The sequence below is a fragment of the Myxocyprinus asiaticus genome, chromosome 41 (assembly GCF_019703515.2).
Source record: "Myxocyprinus asiaticus isolate MX2 ecotype Aquarium Trade chromosome 41, UBuf_Myxa_2, whole genome shotgun sequence".
NCBI classification, from domain to species: Eukaryota; Metazoa; Chordata; class Actinopteri; order Cypriniformes; family Catostomidae; genus Myxocyprinus; species Myxocyprinus asiaticus.
Genome location: NC_059384.1, coordinates 15,163,466 through 15,190,360, shown reverse-complemented (window position 1 = coordinate 15,190,360; position 26,895 = coordinate 15,163,466). Strand labels below are relative to the sequence as shown.

The 26,895-nt window shown below is 37.9% G+C and overlaps 1 protein-coding gene across 2 annotated transcripts in view; it reads right to left on the bottom strand.

Annotated features, from left to right (window-relative positions):
* The window catches only part of ctnnd2a (catenin (cadherin-associated protein), delta 2a), a 474,718-nt gene that overhangs the window by 402,787 nt on the left and 45,036 nt on the right, over positions 1-26,895 (bottom strand). Inside the window, exon 1 of one of the 2 annotated variants that reach the window (XM_051682874.1) lies at positions 23,625-23,631. The exons of the other annotated variant lie outside the window; for it this stretch is intronic. Within the exon in view, the coding sequence (XP_051538834.1) occupies positions 23,625-23,627 (3 nt within the window). The 5' untranslated portion in view covers positions 23,628-23,631. Of the gene's footprint in view, positions 1-23,624; positions 23,632-26,895 lie in introns of those variants that run through there. 2 annotated transcript variants of the gene reach the window in all.

The window sequence follows — 26,895 nt, the reverse complement described above, 5'->3', positions numbered from 1 at the left end:
GTTAAGCAGGTGTTCTGTATAAGCCAAAAAATTTACAGAAAGTCACAGAAAAGTTTTTCTGTACAATCTTTCAAGGTGACGGCCTTCAGCTTTCATAGCCCAGAGCTCGGGAGTGAACCAGGGTGAGGCGTGAGTGGAAGGAACCATCCTAGTCTTAACAGGGGCATGCTTCTGAAGTGTTTTAGAAATAGCATCATTATAGATAGAACAGATCTCTGATGGACAGTGAGATAATAAATTAATCCTCTTTAAAACACTTCCGCTACAGCAAACAAAGCACCACTTTTGAAACAAATTCCTGCTTTCAACAATATTTCAAGAAAATTACTCATGGACTGTAAATTGTCTGCTGTAAGCAATGTTATTGTACTTAGGTTATTGCACTTTTAATTATTATTTGTTGTTGTTTTTTGTAAGTACCATGATAGTTTTGTGCAATAGAAAGTTCAGATATATTTAGCCTATTTATTAGAAGAATATCTGTCAGTTGCCATGTTAAAGGGCTGCACATTCTTGCAATCAGCCTGCACGATATTTTCTTGTTGGTAACTATACACATACCTCAGATGGATGTCTTTGCTCATTGTGATGCATATCACAATTTATTATTGTGCCATAAGTGTTGCTTTTATCAGGCGTGGTTTCAAGTAAAAAATTATTAAATGTGTCCTGAGACCTCTATGTTCCGTTCCATTTTATTGCACTCTGCCCACTTGTTTTTGAACACAAGAGCACATCCTATGTGAACATCCCCTAAAAAACGTGTCATTTCGGACTCTAAACCAACTTAATCACACAAGGCTGCATTAAGACAGACTAGCCATTCAGACAACTGACCGACTTCTCAATTGTAACAATATGTTGTTTTGCAAATCCCCAATAACAGGCATGGATTCTTATTGGAATTCTAATTTTGTGTTTTTCCCCTTTTTCACCCAAATCCCCATTTAATTTGGTGTTTGCTGTCAAAATGTACAACAAGATCCTCTTCACAGAGAGCTTAAGAGTGAATAGATGAATCATTTAAATTAATGAATGAACTGGTTTTATACTAGCAGTAGGCAGCCTTGTCTCGAGTGAGTGGAAGTGGTTGGTAATCCAATATTCTGCACAGGAATTAGAGGGAGTGTGTAGCATATTGAAAAAGACCGCTGTCCCAACCACATGCTGGGTTTGTTTATGCTGTGACTGGAGAGCTTTCGGTGTGACCTCCTAAATGGGTCAGGGATGGGCAATGCAGTTCAGTAGATATGACTTACAGGCAATGGGCTGAGAAAAAAATGGCAACCCCATGCACTGATAAATGCAGCATATGTTGAAATTAATACAGAAATAAGCCCAGGGCAGAGAGAATAATACAGATGTTGGGTCCTCAAGCCAACACTTCACATCCATTGTAGCAGAGCATGCCTTCCTAAGCTCATGAACCAATCCTCAAATAAGTGCATGCAAGTGTAAAGCTCAAAAAACATGCACTGTAAGTAACTGTAAAAAAGTAAATGGTGTAACGCTATCAAAAGATACAGGCAACCTCAACAACAGCTAGGCGATCCTGTTGACAGGTAGGCAACCTCAACAACAGCTAGGCGATCCTGTTGACAGGTAGGCAACCTCAACAACAGCTAGGCGATCCTGTTGACAGGTAGGTAGCGTTATTGGCAGTTCATGGCATTCACAGTCAGGGATTATGGGAATTGATGAGTAATGTGGGACTGCAAGTGAGAGGTCATACACGGAGGTAAGGGATGCACACAGGTTCTTTCAGGATTAAAGTCTGCAAGCACTTCAAAGCAAGCTCCCCGTTGCAGCTAATCATTGTCAAACTGGAAGGCTTTTTGTCTAATATAATAAAAGCCAGTTGAGCTCAGGTGGAGGAGAGTCTGTACGGGGTTTTATGGGGTGTCATTATAATGCAATTTAGTCACCTGGGAGGCTGCAAGGCCATTGATACGGGTTAGAAGTCAGCCATGGCTGATTTTTTATTCACCTGAATACACAATGGTAAACCATTGCCTGACATAATGACGAGCTTCACTTAGAAAGAAACGGGAACAAAAGGAAGTATTTTTAAGTTGCACAAAAGGGAACACTCAAGACACATCCCAGACCTCTGGTGAAGCAAAGTGCCAAGGTAAAGTTCAGTGCTGATTTAGGAGAATGGAAATGTTAACTCGAACACTAATAAAGGAAGAAGGTACCGCCACATTATGAGTGGTTTGACAGAAGCTTTTTAATTTGTCCTTTCTTGCTTAATGATCCTGAGAAAATTAATTCATTTACAGTGCCTGCAAATTACTGTTGTCAGACCCACTATTGATATGGCAGAACATCAATACTGTTGTTGCAATAAAAAGCAATGCATCTGATCCCAAACTGACCTTATTTGATCCAAAGAGGTCTAGTTTCATATTTTACATAAAATATTTCAATGAATAGTTAACCATATACAAATACATTATGTTCAAATATTGAAACTTCATGTTTCAAAATCAGTTACTAGTACGACACACCCAAACCAATTGCTTTCAGGATGATTGACTTTTAAATTTGCCATGATGAATGTTGCGGCATATGTAAATATACTGTACAGATCTGTGGCAGAAGGGAAGATTTTATACAAAATAAAGGCTTCAATTTCAAGTTCTTCACTTACATTTTTGCACAGCATTTGAAGATTTGCAATAAAGTGCATGAGTCAAATGGACCACTTTCATGGTACTTTTATATTTTTTTATCCTTTTTGAAGCATGGAACACTGTCCCCATTTACTTACATTGTGTGGAAAGGAGCAGTGCTACTCAGTGAACATTCTGCTAAAATTCTCTTGAAAAGCCATCATATGAAAGTCAGTCTTACAGGTTTGGAACAACATGATGGTGAGTAAACAATGACAGATTTGACATTTTGGGGTGAAACTATTCCATTCAGACAAAAATATTCCAAAGCAAAAAATAATCACTAACTGAAAAGTGTTATTTTTAAAGAAAGCAACAACAACAAAAAAAGTTTAAAAGTGTGCATTTCCTTAGGACAACACTATACTAAAAATCAAATCACACTTATTAAAAACCATTGCTAAGCACTGGGCAGCAGCCAAAATGATTTTTTATGCTTTCTTTAAAAGTCTGCAGTTCCCTGTGGAGCCTTCAGTGCTCATTTAAACATCCATGTGAGTGAATTATTTGTGCATGTTTAAAAATGTAATGTTTACAAATTCATCTAAGAATCGATCACCCCTGTGTACTGAAATGAATTATAAAATGGATATAGCCAGTATGTACGGACCATAAACCTTAAATATGATGCATAACTAATGCTTTATTGCTATACATCACATTAACGCTCCATTACTGCTCTTAATATCGCAATGAAAAAGCCTGACAGAATTATTTTGATACATGATCTGAAATTATAAAGTATTTCATGAAAATTCCCATTTGAAACAGCCACGAGATTATCATTAATTCAATTTAGATCCACCATCCAGTGCACCATCCAGTAATTAAGTTTTGGAAATATTCAGCAATAATCTTTAGGGGAGTTGGTTAAAGATCTGAGTTGATAAAGTAAAAGTTTAAACCCAGAAGGGGTTGATTTACAAGATGTAGAGTTGCTTGAATACCCCAGTTGCCACTGAGTGTCAATAAGCAAACCCAGATGGGTTACTCAGGCAATTTCTCTTGTCGAAAATGTCCTACAAGTTTGGATGAAAACTGTCTGCTAATGATGAAACATATCTTGAAGCAGTCTAAGCTTATTATACAACAATAAAACACATTGCTGGGGATCCGTTCTGCCTGTAGCCATTAGAGAAAGCAATGCCTCTATGCCTCCTGCTGTGCCTGCCATCATATTGCACATCGCTGGTTTGCGTTTCCTTCACAGACCCGCTGGCATTAGCCTACCAGATTATGTATTCATACATGCACACAGGTAGGAGTGATCATGTGTCTTAAGCCTTGATAACACTGGACACAATGTTAACAACTCTTTTCAAATGCATTGGCAAATAAGAGAGAGCCTCAAGCAGCCAAATCCATTACTGCCTGCCATCTAGGTAAGAAGACAAAACACTTTGGGGCAGATAGCAGGTACTTTTCTGTCTGAAGTCTGAACAGAACTGACTAAAACATCAAATTCCGGACCAGACCTGCTGAGGCTCACACCAACGACAAATAAATCCAGACTATTCCATTTCCAAAAAATGTTGCCCTTATTACCAAACCTGCTATGCACAATCACTGGCTGGGCATAAGCTGCTGTAAGGGAATTTTCCCACATGGTTCAATTTAATAGTGAAAAGCAGCATGTGACATTATGAATAATGGCTAGCTGTCATTTAAAAATGGTAAGTTTTGCATGTGTTGAGTATTCTGGATTCAGTGTATTGTTAAAGTTGAAGTGTGCAATTTCCGTGCCACAAGCATCACCAAACAAAATTGCAAAAACAATGACTGTTTATAAACAGGTTTTTGAAACACTCCCCCAGTCTGCCATTGGTTGGCCAAATAGATAATTTTGCCCCCAACTCACACCAATGAGTTGGTTGATCCAATGTTGCTGTGTTGGACAGATAAAAGTGTTCTGATAGTGCCACAGAGTAGGGCTAGGCGATATGGCTAAAAAAATTATATCCCAATATATGTCTTGATAATTATGTATTAGCTCTATATGACTTTTTTTTTTTTTTTATCCAAACAGGCATTGTAGATTACATTGCAGAAAAGTAGATTAAATAATTTAAAGGATTTGAATAATAATCTATTTAAAAATAATGAAGGCATGTTTCCCACAGTTTTTCACTAAATGAAGACAAGAGAGAATGAGATTTAATCTTTTCATTGATATGCTCTTTTATATTTATATTTTATATACAATGATACATAGCATCTTAATTAATAGCATTATTTACCTTCATTTATTATTTTATATTATATTTTGAATTATCATTATTATTTTGAAGATTAGATTTGTTTTATATTCAAGTAATATATTCTCTGTCCTATTTGCTTCACCTTCATGTGGAACTTTTATTTTCACACTGAAAGTGCAAACAGTTTACAATTTTCCACATCTGGTGAAATGCTGTCATCTCTGCTTTTCTGTTATACTGTGCTATATAGCGGTTTCTAATTTTTGGAATTAAGCGATTTGCTTAAATCTGAAAGTACCTTTATTTTTTCACAGTGCACATGAATTGCTCTGAGAACGCTGAAATAAAATCATTAGACAGCAGAACAGAACAGCGTGTTACCGGTTTATTCAGACATGCTTATCAGTCTTTAATCGCAGCCTTTTGCAGTTTAATAATCACATATGACCATATTGCCATTTTGATGTTTTTTTAATTTATTATTTATTTATTGTGCAGCCCTGAAGGATCGGGAAATTAGTCTGATGTGCTCTTTATGAAACTTAATGGCAAAATAAAAAGCACATTAAAATCATCACAATATTCATGCTATCCACCTTTTTCCTGAACAGTCGAAAAGTGTTCCATGATTCGACTGTTTTCAATTTCCGGTCTCCAGTGTTTTCACTTGCATCGGCATATATTCTTAGCGGGTAATGTAATGTTTAAGGTATTACATTTGTAAAAACAAAAAAACAAAAACAAAAACATGCCAATACTTCACAGAGTCGAGATGACCGTTTTTTTTATAGACAGTGCCTCTAGCTTGTATGGTGCCCTGGGCGAAACCCGCTTCGGGGGGTCTGTGTGGGTGCCTCGTGCCCATGCAAGATGCCGCCCTGGGCAACTGCACATGTCGCCCATGCCTAAATCCGCTACTGCTCACCTCAGTGTGTAGATGACATGAAGCGATGGTCCGAAGTTAGTTACATTGATATCATTAATTATTCTGAGCTGCTATGACAGCCAACAACAGCACAAGTTGAGCCTGAAATTCATTTTTGGTTGTTGTTCTTCTCTGGATCGCTCGTTTTGGCAGTTTTTACTTGCTGTCTTGAGACCAGAAATACAAAACAGGCAATTAGAATCATCATGGCGGCCCAGTGGTGCTCAGGAAAACTGTGGATTGACCATATGGTTACTGTAGCTCAACTGGCAGAGCATGGCGCTAGCAACTCCAGAATCATGGGTTTGATTCCCAAGGAACACACAAACTGATAAAATGTATATGCTGAAAGCACTGTAAGTTGCTTTGTATAAAAGTGTCTGGTAAATGTAATGTAAATGATATTGCTTAATTTCATATCATCAGCAAAATCATCATGATTATAGTGTGAATATTCAATACATCACCTGTCCTACAACAGAGCTCCTTTCATATGCCTTTTAATATAATTCAGACTTGAAATACAGCAAGCATAACATTTTAATATTTCACATTCACCAATGCTGCAAAGTAAGGAGGCCTTAGAGGATATGGAGGGAATTTGTTTTCAGAAATAGTTTTGTGTTCTCTCACAATACCTTTTTTCATTCCTTAGGAAAATTTACCACGGTTTTAGTAACCATAGTTTAACTATGGTATTTGTATTAAAACCATATTAAACACAAATTGTCCATGGCATAACTACAGTAACCATATTTTAACCATGATATTTGTAGAAAAGTGGTAGTAATAAAACAGGAAAATTAAAATTATAGTAACAAAAATTATAATCATTAATTTAAAAAAACATGGTTAGTTTTACTATTGTATCACCATGGTTAATTTGTGGTATATGTACCAAAATTTAACCATGGTGTTGCTATAGTAAAACTAACGGTTATGAACTGTATTACTATAGTTTTGGCTTTCCTGTTACTACTACGGCATTACTATGAATATCATGGTTAAAATATGGTTACTGTAGTAAAACCATGGTTAATTTTCACAAGGTATGGATAAAGTGATTGTGAGGGAACCCAAAATAATTGTGAGGGAACACCAAACTTTTTGTGAGAGAACACATAACTATTGCAAGGGATCAAATGTTTTTCAGAAAATAAATTCCCTCATTGTCCTTTATGAGGCTCCAAGTAATGGTACCCATGATTTGACAGTGTCATTCTGCTCCCAGAGACATCACAGTGCAATGCTGGGAGATTTTTCAATGTTTACGGTCGAGAAACCTGAAAAGTCCCTGACTCCCTGACACTACATGTGGGAAAAGCCATGTCTTTTGTTTAAAAAGATGGTGTATACCACATAAAACCCTGATATTCAGCTGTCCAATTTTATAATGTTGCTCATTCTACTCTGCAATCATAAAAATGATCTCAGATATAAATTCATTTAATAATTTTGCCTTGAGGTAGATTAGATAATCAAGACATTTGGGTGTGTCCTACAAAAATAAGAAGTGTTTGTTGTGATATACCTTATTTTATGTGTCTGAAAAACCATTGTCAACTAAGTTACCAATTAGGAAAACCCCCATCAAAAAGGAATGGTTTGTCCCAAAATCAAATGATTTGCATAGTGTGATGTCATTTGCACAAGAAGCACATGGAAGAAAGACTAGAAGGTTTGTCTTTCTCTCTTTTCCCAAATATTTGTTAAAACGGCAAACCTAGTGTCAAGATTGGATAAAGTGACTGTCAACAGTGTTACACAAGTATTATTGCTTCAAATTTTAACAAGAAAATTTTTGTACAATTATGTTTATGAAAAAAGTATTTCTAAAGATACCTTGTGCTCAGTAGTTCTAGGCCTCCATGTTGAGTATAGGCCCAAAATGGTAAAAATGTCAACTAAGTTACATATTAACTATAGGGCTGGGACAATTCATCGATGTAATCGATGTCATCGATTACAGAAATATGTCGATTTGCATAACATGCGTCGGCGCATCGCAATGGAGTAATTAAAATGGTAGCGTCCGGTTTAAGTATGGATTCCCCCGAAGAAAAAACTCACCTACGGTCATCTAAAGCGTGGGAGTATTTTAGCCAGAAACCCAACAATGTGGTGCTGTGTAAGCTATGCAAATTGGAAATAGCTTATCACAGCAGTACAACCACCATGAACGAACACTTGAAGCGAAAGCATCCCAGAGCGCTTTGTCAAGACGGCAGCAAGGCAGCACCGTAAGTCCTGTTCACTTTTTGTCCCCACCCAAGCATGACATATTAGTATTACAACAAGTGTTTCTGTTAGTAATAGTCACTTTAAATTGATTTTCTAAATGTTTCCTCATCACCCCCATGTTAAAAGTAATTTCTGCACCGCTGCTAACGTAGAGTGACCATACGTCCTCTTTTTCCCGGACATGTCCACTTTTTCAGACCTTAAAAAAGTGTCCGGCCAGGATTTCTAAATTTGCGAAAATGTCCAGGATTCAGCTATAGTTGCATTATGATGTGCATCTGGTCTAATACTTCATTGTGTGTGCACGCATATTTGCATTGCTTTAACCCCTCTTTGTAAGTCCCACCTTCTCGCACACCAATTGGTCAATTGTAAGAGGCTTGCAGCAACTATTGGCCAAATTCCTGCCTGTCAATCTCTCCGCGAACGCGCAAAGCGCTGTTGTGTTCGGCATCAAACAGTTGCTTGACAGTAGCAGCAAATGACAGCTGAATGGAAACAATGCCCAAACGAAAGTGCAAATTTACAGAAGATTTGCAAAAAAATTCCCATTCTTTCATCCAGGTCGAGATCCGTGGGAAGCAGAATGTATGACATGTAAAGCTGGCACTTATGTGTCAGATGCTAATAAAGGTGCAAGTGATTTACAAGCACACATTAGCTCTGCGAAGCACAAAGGGTCAGCAAAAGGTGAAAGTTCATCAGGTAAATTAACGGACTACTTTTTGCGACCAGGTAAAATTATCACATTGCTTCATTTTCCATGGCCATTCAAAATAATAGTAATAGTTAATGAAGGTACACTCATGGCATCAAATATTTTATTTTAGTACATGGACATTCAAAAGAATGTAGGAAATTTGTATTTATATATATATATATGTATATTTTATGCTAATAGAGTGTCTTTTTCACTGTATTAAAGTTTGCATTCATAGTAACACTGTTTTTTGTTGCAGAATAATGCCCTGCAGTGCACACTTTGTTTCTTGTACATTTGTTTGTGTTTAAGAGAAGATGATTTAATAAAATATTGAAATATTAATGAGACAAGTTTTTTTATATTTATTTTGGGTTAATTAATTGTTATATTAATCAAGTAATAATTATAAAAATTCTTTAGAACAATCGGCAAATTAGTCGTTAGATTAATCAACTAATCGGAAAAATAATTGCTAGATTATTCGATAAAAAAATAATCGTTAGGTGCAGGCCTAATCAACTGTGTTACCCAGTAAAGGTAACATAGTGGACACTAGGTAACATAGATCACATCTATGTTCCTACAGATATCAAGATTTAAACAATTTTTTTTAATTTTTTTTTTACAAATGTTCAATTTAAAAGTATACTGTTTGTAAGACTAAATTTAAAGGAGTTACTGAACACTAAAGTTACTGAACTACTGAAGGCCTTCAAATGGGATATAACTTTCTTGTCAAGCTGTATTTCTTCATATTCTATTTGGCAACTATAAGACCCACTGTAGTTAAGTGATACCAATGTCAAATTTAAAAGTGAAGAATTGTTGTGTGTCCCAGGAAAATGCCAAGATTATCTGCCGCAGAAAAACAGCACCATTACCGGGCTCGGCGAGATTCTTATCCTGTGAAGAGGGAGGCTTTTTTGTTAAAGGGCCATCAGAAATGGAGAGAGTTAAGAGAGCAAGGGAAAGTCAAGACAATGGCTGATTTGACAGAGAGAGAGAAATAAAGGAGACATTCTTACTGGAGGAAAGTCAAGGAGCAGTGCAGAGTGAGGAAGAAGCAGGCTGAGAATATTGTTACTCCACTACAAAGTCCTGAGCCTGGTGTAGAGCCTGATCAACAAGCACAGTCATCAAGGTTAGAAGGCTGAGATGTACCTAATATGTTATAACAGTGAGTGACTAAAGAATACGAAGATGATGTTCAGGGTAGTATATGAGATTAAAGTAGATGGCAGCATTCTACTCAACTTCGTTAAATACATTTTCTGTATTATACGAATCATTAATTTATTCTCATTATCAGTAAATGGTGGTGATTCATCCAGCTGTTCACAGAGAATATGTATTTGAGATTTTATACCTATAACTGCAGGCAGCAACTGTCAAGGAGAAGAAAGACAAAAAAGAGATACTCAAAATTGTACAGAGAGAATCAGAAGCTCAAAAAATTACTTCATGATCAACAACGAACCTCTGGCAAATACAGAAAACACTATGAAAGGCTCAAGTGTGATTTGGAATCTCCTCGCACAAAAACAAAAAAGTTGCTCTGAAGACTTCTAGTCAGTGATGCAGTGCACAAAACTCTAGTCTATCATCATGCATTGGTTAAAAACATAAAACAGAAATTTCTCACAGCAACTTATTTCCAGAATTGTATGTGGAAAAATCTTGAGAAAATACAAGCTCCAGAAATCTATTCAAGAAAATTGCACTTCTTTTGAAACGAAGAAGTACAACACAACACAGTCAAAATTGCATCAGAGAGTTGTTGCATTTTTTTTTACTAGGGATTATATAAGCTGACCATAAAATAAAACAAACCATAACTAAAGGAAAGTGCAAAATGCAAAAACGCTTCAAAGATTCCTGCTGGAAAATCCACTGAGCCATCTCTCTTATTCCCTATTCTGATTATTCCAGAACTTGTTCAATAACCAGCTTCAATGTGTGCAAACTTGTTCAGTAACCAGAACTTGTTCAATAACCAGTTTCAGTGTGTGCAAACTTGCTCAATAACATGAACTTGTTCAATAACCAATAACAAATAAATAAAAAAAAATGTCGTTTGTTGACAAAATTATAACCTGTGATCTATTGTCCCTTGCTCATTTCGCTACTCCATTTCTCATGTCCAGTCAACTGTGTTACTGGTGTCAACCAAGTTTCTGTATGGTCAACTGTGTTATTGCTGAGTTTTAATTTTCAAAAATACACAGTTGCCTACTGTACAACATGTATATTATCAAGAGATTACCAGAGGTGTCATTTATCCCTCATGGTAGTTCTCTTCCAAAACAGCATATACAAATTTGACTTGTTTGAGAAAATGCAAAGACTACTGAATTACTTTTGTGAAACTAGAGGTCTTATGCCTCTAAATATTTTTTCCTTAAAGTGTTAATGATCACAATTATTGCTTTTGGTAAGTGGTTACATAATCTATCAAATCAGGTGGCTATTTAAATTCTAGGTATTTTCCCAAGCTATAAAAAATTACTTATTTTGTCAGTAACATAGTTGACCGGACTATATCTAACATCTCTGCTTTTTGATAAAAATTATCCGAAAACAGGTAACTCTGAGATTGCCAAATAGAATAAGTATTTAATTTTAAGGGTGTTATGTAAGGTCATGTTTGCATTTGGGGGGGGGGGAATTATTTGCACTGTCAAATTCCAAATGTACCCCTAATTATAGAATGACCCCACTATTACAGTGCAAGCAAACAAGGATAGGAAACAGACAATTTGTCCTGTTTTTGCCCTTCAAATCTACCAGTGAGTCATAAATGCTGATTAAAAGGACATTCATATACAGTAACTTACTGTAGGTCAATGTTATAGAGATGTGCGTGTGTTGCTGGTGTTGGTTCTGATCAAAGTGGCAAGATCAAACACACTGACAAAAAAGAACAAGAAACAGTAATAAGCTCTCATCTTGTGGACTTGCATCTTCATTAAGTCTATGCTACTTGTACTCGAATAACTAACTAGCTACTCAAGGGAGTCTATGATGAGGTTCTGCGTATTAACAGAGTTCAGTGTCAGAGTTTAAAGGAGACATGTGGCAAAGCAGAGACAGCAATCAGATCAAGCATGGAGACCTTCAAAAGCCTGTCCAGCATCCCCAGGTGGAGTAGACAAACAGAACTGAAATATCAAAAGCAGAACACAGTGCTGCTCTGCTGCTGGTAGGGCTGGGTGATATGGCTACAAAATGACTGTTTATAAACAGGTTTTTTTAAACGCTCCCCCAGTCTGCCATTGGTTGGCCAAATGGATAATTCCGCCCCAAACTTAAGCCAATGAGTTTGTTGATCCCACTCAAATTTTCACTGCAGGAAAAACCCTGCTCTTGTTAAATGTTTCATGTGAAAGCCACATTCACATCATCCACAAATTCTGATATTGATCACAGCCTATTTAGTTAAAGGAGTAGTTCACCAACAAATGAAAATCCTCATCATTTACTCACCCTCATGCCACCCCAGATGTGTATGACTTTCTTGTTTTTTTATTTATTTTTTATTATTATTATTATTTTTTTTATGCTGCCTTTGCGGTTTTTTTGGAGCATCAAAGTTTTTATCACCATTCCCTTGCATTGTGTGAACCTATAGAGCAGAGATATTCTTCTAAATATCTTTGTTTGTGTTCCGCAGAAGAAAGTCTATAAGGTAAACTATTCCTTTAAGGTTACATTTGTAATAGTGCCTTTAAGAGCCTTTAACAATTTGTCAGCCTAAAAAAGGTCTGATTTAACAAAACTCATTTAAATAGCAATACTCTGTTTGTTAAATGAATTTGTAAAGTTAATGTGTTACTACAGCTCATGACATATGATTTAATCACATTTGTGCTATACTACACAAAAGGAAAAGGGCATGTAGCAGCCAGTCTAACAATCTACTGATGACTCATGAGGCGACAGCTCACAGATGAAGGATGAATCATTGTAAGATTCATTCATTATTATCACAATGCTCCTTTGTTATTTTGTGAGCTTTTTCTTTCTTGTTTTACATTTATTTTAAATGAACTTTGTGCTTTGTGCAACAAGTGTCTTTCAAGTATTTATCTTTTTGAAGGGGGTATAGCACAGTGATTAACAAGGAAAATTAAAAATGGCACTTCATGTCAAAAAGGTTGCAGACACCTTCTGTACATAACTTAATGATTATTTTATGGGCTTTGCCATGTAAACATCATAAAGTATTTACATACAACAATATGGTACCATACAAGTTATTATAGGCATAAAACGCAACACAAAATTTTATGCAATATGTAACCGGGAGTACCTACTCCATCTCTCTACCCACCAAGGGGTAACTGGCCTGAAATAGGTTGAAGAGCCCAGCCTTAAGAAGTATGACACTTTGTATGACGATTAATCATCATGATCATGAAAGTCCTAAAACAGACAATTAATCATCTGAATCGCAATTATTTGTTTGACGATTAATCATCAGCCATATTTCATAATCGTGACAGCCCTAAGACTGACAGTTATTATGTTATCCATGTTGCAGAAAGGACATCACTACACTGATGATTGACAGCCTCTGTCACTGGATTAACACAAATAGTCTGTCAGCTGTGGTAACTCTAGTTTGGCCTGTTAATTTCTTGGCATTAAACTGCACAAAGCTCTGCCAGCCTATCAATGAAGAGCCTAAGGGCTAACAATGCATATGTTCCATGCAATTATCGTCTGTGTCTATGACATGCAATTTACTGACAACATTCATATGAGGGTATCTACAAAGGCAGAGCAACTGGTCATCTTCTGTTATGTCTGCTAAGAAAATTGTGGGCCAATGTTTTTTTTGTTGTTGTTGTTGTTTTTGTTTTTTTAAATAGATTCCAAACTTTGCTAATTTTTTTGGAAATTAGACATTTTTGTGACAGTGAGTCATCAGCACCCAAACGTGTTCATGTACCATAGCATTAGTCAAAGCAGACACTGATTTTCAGAAGCAAATGTGAGTGGGGCTTACTCAGTGTGTGTGTGTGTGTGTGTGTGTGTGTTCGGAGGGGGCAAAGGCCAGAATGCTTTGAGAGAGGACAGCATTTCTCTGTTAATCCAGAGAGAAGCAACATATACTGTAGCAGGCTGCTGTACAAGCCAAAGCAGACATGGATCCGTGTGCCATGGAAATGTGCTGGCCAGTAAAAAGCATCTTGCAATTGCATGTGTGACCTAGAATACACAGACATTCACCTTAACTTATGTAGTGAGACATCCCAAAAGGGGACATGTGTGTAATCATTCCATATACACACACATACACTGGCAGCCAAAAGTTTGGAATAATGTACAGATTTTGTCTTATGGAAAGAAATTGGTACTTTTATTCACCAAAGTGGCATCCAACTGATCACAATGTATAGTCAGGACATTAATAACATAAAAAATTACTATTACTATTAAATTCAGAACTTCTTAAACTACCAGTAAGCCCTTTACACACGTGTACTGTTGCCGTAAAAGGATATGCTTTATCAGAAATTGCTGCAGTTTATGAGACCAGTTACATTATTTGGTGTATTAAGGGTCAATTTTTATTGTTTGTGTGTGTGTGTGCGTGTGTTTGTGTGATATTCCTGTTTGTGCAGTTCTGACACAAAGTAGTCACAAGTCTAGTAAAAAACAGAATGCCTGAGGCAGCTGTCTTTATTGAGGGCAGTGCTCACATTCACGTTTATCGTACACACATTGACAGGTACTCTCGCTGATATCAGAATGTATTAACCTCTAAGACATAATGCATAACTGAAAGATTTTTACATTTTCTGAAGCAAATGTGAGTGGGGCTTACTCAGTGTGTGTGTGTATTGGGGGGGGGGGGGGGGGTCAAAGGCCAGAATGCTTTGGGAGAGGACAGCATTTCTCTGTTAATCCAGAGAGAAGCAACATATACTGTAGCAGGCTGCTGTACAAGCCACTAAACGTCAATGGCACAGTGTCCCTGAGACGCCAAACAGATCAAAGTTTTCCCTCATACTTGGTGTGTGTTCTTAAGAGGCCCAAAGTCTCATTCAGGCTGGGCCTCAGTTTAAGACCTTCATCAAACAGGACAAGTTGTGTATGGCTGGCAACATGAGGTCCCTGTCAAATATCTCTCTGAGAACAGACAGAACACAAAAATTAAGAGAAGAGGAAACCTATAGAGAGGTTCCAAACACAGGTTATCCTCAAATATTCCTGCAGGAACCACACACATTCACTCCAGAGAGAAAACACTGGATCCTTTACACTTAGAGCTAGTTTTAGACTGTCTTGTGGTCAAGTTCGACTTTAATATTTTTGCCATCTAGTGGCAAGACTCCTCTTTGCAAAACATTCTTGAAGGACTTTGCAAAAGAAGGGCATTTCGTGCATGGTCAATTTCTAATTAAGATACTATCAATTCAATAATGATAATATATACAACACAAAACAAAACAAATATCCATAAACAATTGTTATGATGTCCTTGAAAACACATCCTTATCAATTTAACATTAATGACACTACACACATTTACACCCTCCACAATTTATTATTATCGGTCAAGGATCATTGGAGCAGATTCCAGGTCATTTTTCAAGTTATCATGCAAACTATCACCTATTAAACTTCATTAGCTATTCAGTGACATTGGAGGATGAATAAACAATACAACAAAAACCTGAACAAGCTGCACATAGATGCCAACACATACAATCTCATGAAAACTGTCAAATATCTCGGAATTTAATCCCAAAATCAAACAAAGCAAAATTTAGAAATAAAAAACTTTAATTAAGAAAATGAAACCTTTTTTTAGGATTACAAGAATTTCTCAGTGTGACAAAAATCACGCATTACAGAAAGCTATTATTGTCAGTAGACAAATGTAATGCAAATATTGTATGCATATATATATATATATATATATATATATATATATATATATACACACACATACATACATACAGTACTGTGCAAAAGTTTTAGGAACTTGTGAAAAATGTTGCATAGTAAGGATGTCTTCAAAAATAATGACATAAATAGTTTTCATTTATCACTTAATGTCATACAAAGTCATACAATATTCGGTGTGACAACCTTTGCCTTTTAAACAACACCAATTCTCCTAGGTACACCTGGACACCTGGTTTTTCTTGGTTGTTGGCAGATAGGATGTTCCAAGCTTCTTGGAGAGTTCTTCTATCTATTAAGGCTGTCTCAATTGCTTCTGTCTCTTTATGTAATCTCAGACTGACACGCTGTTCAGTGGGGGGCTTTGTGGGGGCCATGACATCTGTTGCAGGGCTCCCTGTTCTACTATTCTAATCTTTTCTATTTGCAAAATAATGTTTGGGAGTCTAACATTTATATTTCCTATTGACACACTAAAGCTGAAGATATAAATAACCATCTTAAGACAAATGCTTTTGTGAAACATCTTAAGTGCCTAAAACTTTTGCACAGTACTGTATATATATACTCACCGAGCACTTTATTAGGAAGACCTGTAAACCTACATATTCATGCAATTATCTAATCAGCCAATTGTGTGGCAGCAATGCAAAGCATAATATCATCAGATGTGGGTCAGGAGCTTCAGTTAATGTTCACATCAACCATCAAAATGGAGTAAAAATGTGATCTCGGTGATTTCGACTGTGGCATGATTTTTGGTGCCAGACGGGCTGGTTTGAGTATTTCTGTAACTGCTGATCTCCTGGGATTTTCACAGGCAACAGTCTATAGAGTTTACTCAGAATGTTGCCAAAAAAACATCCAGTGATCAGCATGGAAACGCCTTGATGAGAGAGGTCAACGGAGAATGTCCAGACTGGTTCGAGCTGACAGAAAGGCTACAGTAACTCAGATAACCACTCTGTACAATTGTAGTGAGCAGAACAGCATCTCAGAATGCACAAGATGTTGAACCTTGAGGCGGATGGGCTACAAAAGCAGAAGACCACATCAGGCACTTTATTAGGACCATAATGTTCCAAATAAAGTACTGAGTGCATATATTTGATATAGATTTGTATATGTATATAAATTAAATTTGTAAAGAACAAAAAATATCATGTCCAGGCTGGATGATTTTCACTACTGTTACAGTAATGAGAATAATATTTGTTTTTTCACATTCCAGAAAGTGAGATTTTCTTGCATTGCGGTAGTGACAATATCTGCTTAATAATGTTAATGTTTTTGTAAATGTTTTAAGATAATGTTACAATGAAAAAGTAAATAAATATTTGTGGTCCTAAAATAGGCCTCTTTCTCTTTAGACAAAGTATATAGAATGTAGTTCCTTAATTTGTTTTCTTTTGGTTTTGGGGTGAAATATCCATGGACATTTTTTTGTGAGACTCACTTAAATGGTCTTCCTCACAAGTGAAGTTGCTCAGAATCACATTGATCAGAGTTTTTCCACATACTCTGGATTGCTGTGCCATATCCAAACAAGAACAACATAAAGCCATGCTGTTACAGTACCCTGTCTGCTGTTTTCCTGATTTAAACACAGACATCTGCTAGATGCAAAACAGGAGGACATACTGTATCTCTAAAGAGGACAGCAAAAAGTGGAGGCAGACAGCTCAAGATGGGTTGGTGAGGGGTGATTTTCACAGAGGAGAGAGAATGCTTTTGGAAGAGGAAGCAGTCTGCCCACTCTCAGGTCACTGTAGTCATCCACTCCACATGCTTGACAATATTATGCTGTTCTTCCCTGAGGCCAACCATTACTGACAAGCCCCTGAGGCCTCCAACCGCACACGTGTCTGCTCCATGTGTGACATTCATTTTTCTTTGTTACGCAAGCGCTTGTTCGCTCTTGCTTATGCTCCTTCACTCTCTCTCCATCTTGCTTTTACTCTCTGCCCTAAATGCACATGATAGAATTTGCACAGTAATTTCTTGCTGCAAATATATTTACTGTATGTGTTTTTGTGAGTGACAGAGAGGGTGCTTGTACATATGTGATGTGTGTGTCTGAAGCGTGCTGGCAAGCAAGGCTAGTATGATGCAGTTTGTGTGTAAAACTCTGTTTACCAACAATGTGTCATTCCTCATGATTATATAAAACATTTCACCTTCTGAAAACATTGTGGATATGGGTGCATTAGAACATGCACAGCAGAATGTGTAACTCTTGTTTTTAAATGACAAATAGTTGGTTTAAGAAACAGCCTAAATAAGAATACCAGTCAGCAAGAGCTCGGTACAACCACAAAACTGACATAACAGTGTTCTTCTGTCTTCATCCTGAAATTTAAATTTTTGTAATTATTATTGTGTCAGTGCACAATCATTTATTATTTGCTGTAAAAACAATATGAAAGATTAAAAAAATGGCTGTGAAATGTGAAGGATAATCAAAGTGATGCCTCTGCCTCTCTACTGATTCTAAGTTCAGATGCCCTTTCACATAAACCCTCATTCACTGAGCATCAACACTATGCGCCATTCATTAAATGAGATAGTCAGAGATTTTCAGAATGGAAGTGTGGTTATTAGTATTGAAACTAGCTAATGTAACTAAAAGTGTCCTCAAGTGACAATCAGAAAACTTTTAAGGTTACTGCTGGTTGCACAAATTCACTAAGAATGAACTGCACCCGGTAAATGTGTTATTTATTAGCATGCGCTCTCTGCACTGGTTTAGCGCCTGATTCACTAAAGGAATTACAGTGCATCCGGAAAGTATTTACAGCGCTTCACTTTTTCCACATTTTGTTATGTTACAGCCTTATTCCAAAATGGATTAAATTCATTATTTTCCTCAAAATTCTACAAACAATACCCTATAATGACAACGTGAAAGAAGTTTGTTTGAAATCTTTGCAAATGTATTAAAAATAAAAAACGAAAAAAAAAAAAAAAAATCACATGTACATAAGTATTCACAGCCTTTGCTCAATACTTTGTTGAAGCACCTTTGGCACCAATTACAGCCTCAAGTCTTTTTGAGTATGATGCTACAAGCTTGGCACACCTATTTTTGGGCAGTTTCTCCCATTCTTCTTTGCAGGACCTCTCAAGCTCCATCAGGTTGGATGGGGAGCATCGGTGCACAGCCATTTTCAGATCTCTCCAGAGATGTTCAATCGGGTTCAAGTCTGGGCTCTGGCTGGGCCACTCAAGGACATTCACAGAGTTGGCCCATAACCACTCCTTTGTTATCTTGGCTGTGTGCTCAGGGTCGTTGTCCTGTTGGAAGATGAACCTTCACCCCAGTCTGAGGTCCAGAGCACTCTGGAGCAGGTTTTCATCAAGGATGTCTCTGTACATTGCTGCATTCATCTTTCCCTCGATCCTGACTAGTCTCCCAGTTCCTGCCACTGAAAAACATCCCCACAGCATGATGCTGCCACCACCATGCTTCACTGTAGGGATGGTATTGGCCAGGTGATGAGCGGTGCCTGGTTTCCTCCAGACATGACACTTGCCATTCAGGCCAAAGAGTTCAATCTTTGTTTCATCAGACCAGAGAATTTTGTTTCTCATGGTCTGAGAGTCCTTCAGGTGCCTTTTGGCAAACTCCAGGTGGGCTGTCATGTGCCTTTTACTGAGCAGTGGCTTCCATCTGGCCACTCTACCATACAGGCCTGATTGGTGGAGTGCTGCAGAGATGGTTGTTCTTCTGGAAGGTTCTCCTCTCTCCACAGAGAAACACTGGAGCTCTGTCAGAGTAACCATCGGGTTCTTGGTCACCTCCTTGACTAAAGCCCTTCTCCCCCGATCGCTCAGTTTGGCCGGGCGGCCAGCTCTAGGAAGAGTCCTGGTGGTTCCAAACTTCTTCCATTTACGGATGATGGAGGCCACTGTGCTCATTGGGACCTTCAATGCTGCAGACATTTTTCTGTACCCTTCCCCAGATCTGTGCCTCGATACAATCCTGTCTCAGAGGTCTACAGACAATTCCTTGGACTTCATGGCTTGGTTTGTGCTCTGACATGCACTGTTAACTGTGGGACCTTATATAAACAGGTGTGTGCCTTTCCAAATCATGTCAAATCAACTGAATTTACCACAGGTGACTCCAATCAAGTTGTAGAAACATCTCAAGGATGATCAGTGGAAATAGGATGCACCTGAGCTCAATTTTGAGTGTCATGGCAAAGGCTGTGAAAACTTATGTACATGTGATTTTTTTTCGTTTTTTATTTTTAATAAATTTGCAAAGATTTCAAACAAACTTCTTTCACATTGTCATTATGGGGTATTGTTTGTAGAATTTTGAGGAAAATAATGAATTTAATCCATTTTGGAATAAGGCTGTAACATAACAAAATGTGGAAAAAGTGAAGCGCTGTGAATACTTTCCGGATGCACTGTATGCAGATCAGGCAACGGTGCCCACAAAATGGCTCCTGAACGCAATTTGCACAACTAATCCACTCTTTCTGGCCGATTCCGAGTGCTATGTAGCAGAGGATGCAGCAGACCACTATTACCTGACACACTTTGGCATGACTGAACAGCATCACTGACTACTGTGATCCACACATCTGAATCATCTCTTTAACATGCCGAAAGGCCACTCGACTACAACACGCATATGACTGACAGGACGACAAAGAGTGCAAGCGACAAGCACATGACGTCAAGATAACTAGATACTTTTCATCTGATTTGCTGAAAGACCTGTATCTTCAAATCAACATGCAACGCAACGAAATTGCTTCTCTACGCTGCAAACGATACTAAAAACAATAGCAAGAAGGACAATGAGGATATTTAATTTAAGAAGAAAAAATCAGTGAGCCTACCAGCTGACATAATTAAATTGTTTTGAGAATTGTCGGGACACCAGGCCACACCTCTTAAAACCGGGACTGTCCCAGGTAAACCAGCGCAAACTGTAATAAGCCTAATTATGTCACATTCCCTGTTTTTTGTATTGACTTATTTTGAAATTCTTGTTTAGTTCCTGTTTCCTGTTAGTTTGTAGTCCTTTGTAGTTTCACTTTATGATTGGTTTTCCCGTCAACGAGCCAGCGCCCACGCCTGCCACGGCCAACGAGTTGCCAGCCTCGTCCATCCCAGATCCAACGTTGCCAGCCCCAGAGACTATTCCTCCAGCGGCTCCGCCTCCTGACCCTTTCTCGGCCTTGCGGCCGCCTCCCTGGCCTCCTGACCCAGTCCCCACCTTGAGGTCATCTCCTTGGTCTCCTGGCCGTCCGCCTGATCTGCTCTGGTCTCCCTGGTCTCCTGGCCATCCACCTGATCTGCTCTGGTCTCCTTGGTCTCCTGGCTGTCCGCCTGATCTGCTCTGGTCTCCCTGGTCTCCTGGCCATCCGCCTGGTCTGCTCTTGTCTCCTTGGGCTCCTGGCCATCCGCCTGGTCTGCTCTGGTCTCCTGGCCTTCCGCCTGGTCTGCTCTGGTCTCCTGGCCTTCCACCTGGTCTGCTCTGGTCTCCTGGCCTTCCGCCTGATCTACTTTGGTCTCCCTGGTCCCCTGGCGCCCGCCTGATCTGCTTCGCCTTGGTTTCAAGCCTCCATGACTTTGCCTTGTTCCTCTGCTCCTCTTGTGCCCCCCTGAACTACCTGTTTTCCCCCACACTCCATGGACAATTTGTTTTTTTTTTTGTTTTGTTTTTTTTGGAGCATCTGGCATCCCCTCCTTAAAAGGGGGGCTCTGTCACATTCCCTGTTTTTTGTATTGACTTATGTTGAAATTCTTGTTTAGTTCCTGTTAGTTTGTAGTTTCACTTTATGATTGGTTTTCCCCTGATAGTTTCCACAGGTGTTCCTTGTTCCCTTGTTTGCCCCTGTGTATTTAAGCCCTTGTTTTCCCTGTTTCCTTTGTCTGTCTTCACATGTGTTGTCATGTTCTGTGCCTGGTTTCCCGTGTTTTTTCCCATTTTATTCTGAGTTACTTTCTTCATCTTGTGTTTTCATAGATCCTCATTCCTCACCTGCCTTGTCACAAATTAACATAGAAAGGTGGTGTGTTTGCATGGAAAGGAATGACAATGATTTAATTGAAATACTCAAGACGCAGCGCAATTTTCAAAGCGCAATTGCTGATTTTGCCTACTTAAACTAGTTTGGAAAAGTGGCGCAACTGTTTAGAGAATTCACCCCTATCTCTTTGTTATGCTATCAAAACAGTACTCAGTTTGTTTTAGAGTCCTGACCAGCCTGAAAAAGCAAAACTTGCTCAACTAATGAGGTAAGTTTGTGGTGGGACTATCTGTGTGTCCAATCAATGGTAGGCAAGTGGAAAATAACACGCTTTACATTTAAAGAAAAAACTTCCTAAAGCTTTATGTACTGCAGTGTGCTTTTCTACAGACAACTGTGTGTCTGTATTAAGACCTCAGTTATTATATGGAGTTTTTTTCATCAGTAATAAAGTTTTGGAAGACAGTTATCAGTTAGGTTTGTGCTTTGTGCCATATTCAGAAAGAGCATACAGAATTATGTGAAATGAATGTCACTGATCATGGAAAAGAATGAGTAGACCTCTACTCGCCGCAATGTCTAATATCAAAATAAAAGCTTGCTTTTCATCTCTGCTCACTCACTGAGACCTGTTCCACGAACTCCTTTTCACAGGCTCAATTTGGTAGATGCAGCCCCATCCCAATCAATCTCTCTAAGCAAGGCATTGCATCCAAAATAAGATGGCTTCATTTATAAGATTGCCTAACAGGGGCAACTTGATTGGGACGCATAACTGCCACCTCCTGTAGTGTACTTCAAAGAAAACACACAAGATAGATGGCCATTTGCATGACATTAATATTTATGAGCTCGACTTCATCTTCACTGCAAATAGCGATCTCCTGATGGTGAACTTCACATCTGATACAGGCAGTCCTGACACAAATGCCTGCATTAAAAGGCATGGGTAACTCAACTGGACTTTGAACTACTCATTGATATGCATACTTCTCAACTATATAGTATGCAAAAAAAAAGTATGTCAAATGAGTAAGAGGTCCGCAATATTCAGAAGTGTGCAACAGGTGGACACTTTGCTATCCATTAAAGTCACATAGGCTGAGGATCTGTCAGATTCAAAAAGTGTGCTTGTTTAACAACAGTATTTTTCATGTGTGTGTGGGGGGGGGGGGCGGTTTGGGTGGTTTACGAGGACATTTTTTTATGTTACAAACTGGTATTATGCTATAAATGTGGTTTATGAGGACATTTCTAGTGTCCCCATAATTCAAAGTGCCCCCATAATTCAAATCGCTTTTTTTTTTTTTTTGGAGAATTTTTTTTTTTTTTTGTGAGGGCTAGGTTTAGGGGTTGGGTTAGGGTTAAGGGATAGAATCTATAGTTTGTACAGTATAAAAATCATTATGTCTATGGAGAGTCCTCATAAGGATAGCCACACCAAAAGTGTGTGTGTGTGTGTGTGTGTGTGTGTGTGTGTGTGTGTTCGTCATAGGTCAAAGAATATATGGGTCAAAGAACAATGTTGTATGTTCAGGAGGCGAATTTCTGAAGCATAGGATGGCTAGGGAAGAGTCACTTTTATTCATGAGGAAAGTGATACCTGATCTCAGTGACCAATCAGATAGCGCTTTCCTCATAAATATGAATTATTCTTCCCCTGTCATCTTATATTTGGGAAATCCACATCTGGAAATGTATTTGTACTTCACACCTGCATACCTAAAGAACATACTTTACCAACAGTCGAGAAGCACGTTCTTCATCCAATTTAGTACATACTCTAAAAGTTCATACATTTGGACACAGCTCTTTATTAAGTGGTTCAGATGTGTTTAAATAGAGTTGAAACTAAACTTGCAGGAAAGTGCCTCTCCAGGAGAAGAAATGAGTATCCATGCTCCAAGAGAATACATGACAGGGTTTATTCAAGAACACACCAGCAAGCTGCAATCCGTCGTCAAAGTGCATTACCATTTTGATGGGTGCGGTGATGAGGAAGGTGATTACGATGATGGTGGTGTTTATGGTGATTGCTCTTGGCTGTAATCCCACAGGCCCCTTCTTGACTTGCATGAGTGGCAGGATATGAAGGAGATGGTTGAGAGCTATTCGGAGAGGACAGAGAAGGATGGAGGTCATAACAGCATACCTAAGATCTCATCAGCTGTTTATATCCACCACAGAAGGATTTCTTGTCACACGGGTGAATGACATGGCTATACTTCACATTCAGTGAGCCATGCAAAGATATAAATAGTACCTTTATGAGGACCTGGTTAATGCCATAATAAAATATTCTGGACAGTACAGTGAACCATGACAGAATAATACCTATTGTGACCTGGGTTATCACAGGTCAAAATGTCAATGGCCATATTAGTACAGGAGCATTCAACAAGATCTCAGAAAACTGATACACCTAACTGAAAGCAACCTTATCACTTTTCTATTAAAGCACACTTCTGTGTTTCTGCTTTTCTATTCTAATAAGAAAATTCAACATGAAAGGCTTTATTATAGAGGGACCGACCTGCTGATATGTACACTAAAGGCCAAAAATGTGCTGTAAGTATGAAAGGAGTTGGTATAATGAGGCTTGCACACAGCCAGTACTTGTCTGAAATTGCAAAGAAATACCCCTCACATCCTCACAATGAAATCTCAAGGCTGCAGATATAATGACTTAATTGTTTGTGTGATCAGAGCACAACAATATTTTGAGTGGAAAGCTTGAAATAAATAAACTGTACCTCTTCTTCTTAAAAAAAATTAATAATAAGCAAGTGGGTTTGATTTCACTGTACATTTATGTCATTTTCAATGTGCTGTTTTATAAGTCTTCCTCTCTTCTGAGGTTAAAAGTCAGTGGAGATATTCTGCTGAATTAATTCATGAAAACACATGATATGTGGGTGTATTCTTGGCCATTTGTGCAAAATACACTTAAAGGTTAAAAACAAGTTTATAGAGGAGGCTTGTTAATTTGCTTATTCATGGAGTCAGGGCTTGCTGTAGCTTAACCAAGAAAAACAAGACTATGGAAACTTTGAAGGCCCATAGAATGAAACAGAAGCCGTGTTCTAATTCACAGGGTCCCTACAGTGTTCATTGATCCATTCTAGAGGTTTGCACAAGCTTTAAAATGAAACGCGAACCCAATCCGTACCAGTGTTATCCCGACCCTACCCAACCCGAACGGTACCGTCAGATTTTAAGCCCGACCCCAAATTCGCACACTCTTTTTATAATTTCTTCTCCAAACAAGTATTGCTGCAAAAGGCTGTATTTTATGTAAGAATCATAGGCAACACTTGTTAAAGTAACAGGAAACATAGTTTTAACAAGGCATGGTGGCCCCTCAGGACACTGTGAGAGACACTGAAGAAACAGCGAGATATGGTGCAACAGTCAAAGACGTCCATCCAGCATGTGTTTACATAGGAAATCAATGGAAAACAGAGTAGGCTGTGTTTGTGAGTGAAAGTGCGTACGCAATACAAGTTAGGTAGGCCTGTTTATTTTTCCATTAATTACAAACCCGAACTCGACCCGAACCCGAAGCCATACTTAAAAAAAAAAAAAACTGACCCGAACCCGGCCCAAAACCTGCTGTTTTCTCATATCTTTTTGGGCATGAGTAGGTTAAATACAGACATACTGTATATACTATAGGGGAGACCGGGAATAGTTGTCACACTGGAAAGTTGTCACAAGGATAACAATATCTCAGTAACAATAAGATTTGGAGTCAAACGTCCAAATACGCAAATGTGAGTGTTGTCTAGCAGGGGTTTTGTATGTTGGTTTCAAAGAATTAGTTCAAAAACCTTGTAGATTTGTATATTTTTTGTGAATTCTACAAATTTTTTGTTTTTGTTATAGCTCTTGGGTAAACAAGCGAACATAATCAAAACACATTGGCATTTACTGAGGCAGGGGTCAACTATACTACCGGTCAAAAGTTTTGAAACACTTAAATGTGACTGAAATGTTTCTCATGATCTTAAAAATCTTTTGATCTGAAGGTGTATGCTTAAATGTTTGAAATTAGTTTTGTAAACAAAAATATAATTGTGCCACCATATACATTTATTTCATTATAAAACTAAAATTTAATTAAAAACAAAAGTTTTTTAAATGAATGTCTTGGACCAAATAATAAAGAAAAGCAGCCAATAAGTGCTCAACATAGATGGGAACTCCTTCAATATTGTTTAAAAAGCATCCCAGGGTGATACCTCAAGAAGTTGGTTGAGAAAATGTCAAGAGTACATGTCTGCAAATTCTAGGCAAAGGGTGACTACTTTGAAGATGCTAAAATATAACATAGTTTTGATTTATTTTGGATTTTGTTTAGTCACAACATAATTCCCATAGTTCCATTTATGTTATTCCATTGATGACTTTACTATTACTCTAAAATGTGAAAAAAAAAAAAAGAAAGAAAAAAGAATGAGTAAGCGTTTCAAAACTTTTAACCGGTAGTGTATATTATGATGGTAGATTTTTACAGAAAGTTTTAAATGAGACTTTAGGAAAAAGGTATATTTAAGGTCAGGGCATGTTCATTTTTATTGAAACAGGTTGTCACAAGTGTTTTAAATGTTATAAATGTATTAGGGATGGGAAATTTTCTACATGAATTTCTGCAATTAATAACTGACTGTTTAACGTGTTAAAAAAAAATAAATAATGCTGTTAATGCAGTATTGTTTTTTTTTTTTTTTCACTTCCTGAAACTTCACTAATGTTTTTCCACACTTCCTGTGGCTAAAGTTGCCATATATACATTTCCAGGAGATACACACTCAACTCGACTGCACATCCAAGCACAGAAACTGATTGTGTGGAGCAGTGCAGGCTGTTTCATTATATGAGACACATGTCCCGGGCATAATAAACACAAGAGCGGATTTACTATATGAAGAATGGAGAGTTCATCCACAAGTGGTGAGCCAGGTGTGGTAGAGATACAGGCAAGCTTCATATCACTCGAAAACACTTACTCACTGACATCTGAACCAGTCAGTGTCAAAAACGAAACCACACGAAAGAGACCAGCGTGTGTGCGATAGAGACTGAACAGAGAGAATTTAATAGTTTTGAGATGTAAAACTTCAGCACATCTAACTTCAGCATTTAATTTGGTTTGTATCTGCATGTATAGTGTCTAATAATGCACTGTCAATGACCATTTAAGTTTTCTTGCCAATAATGCTTGATATGAAGTGAATCTGCCTAT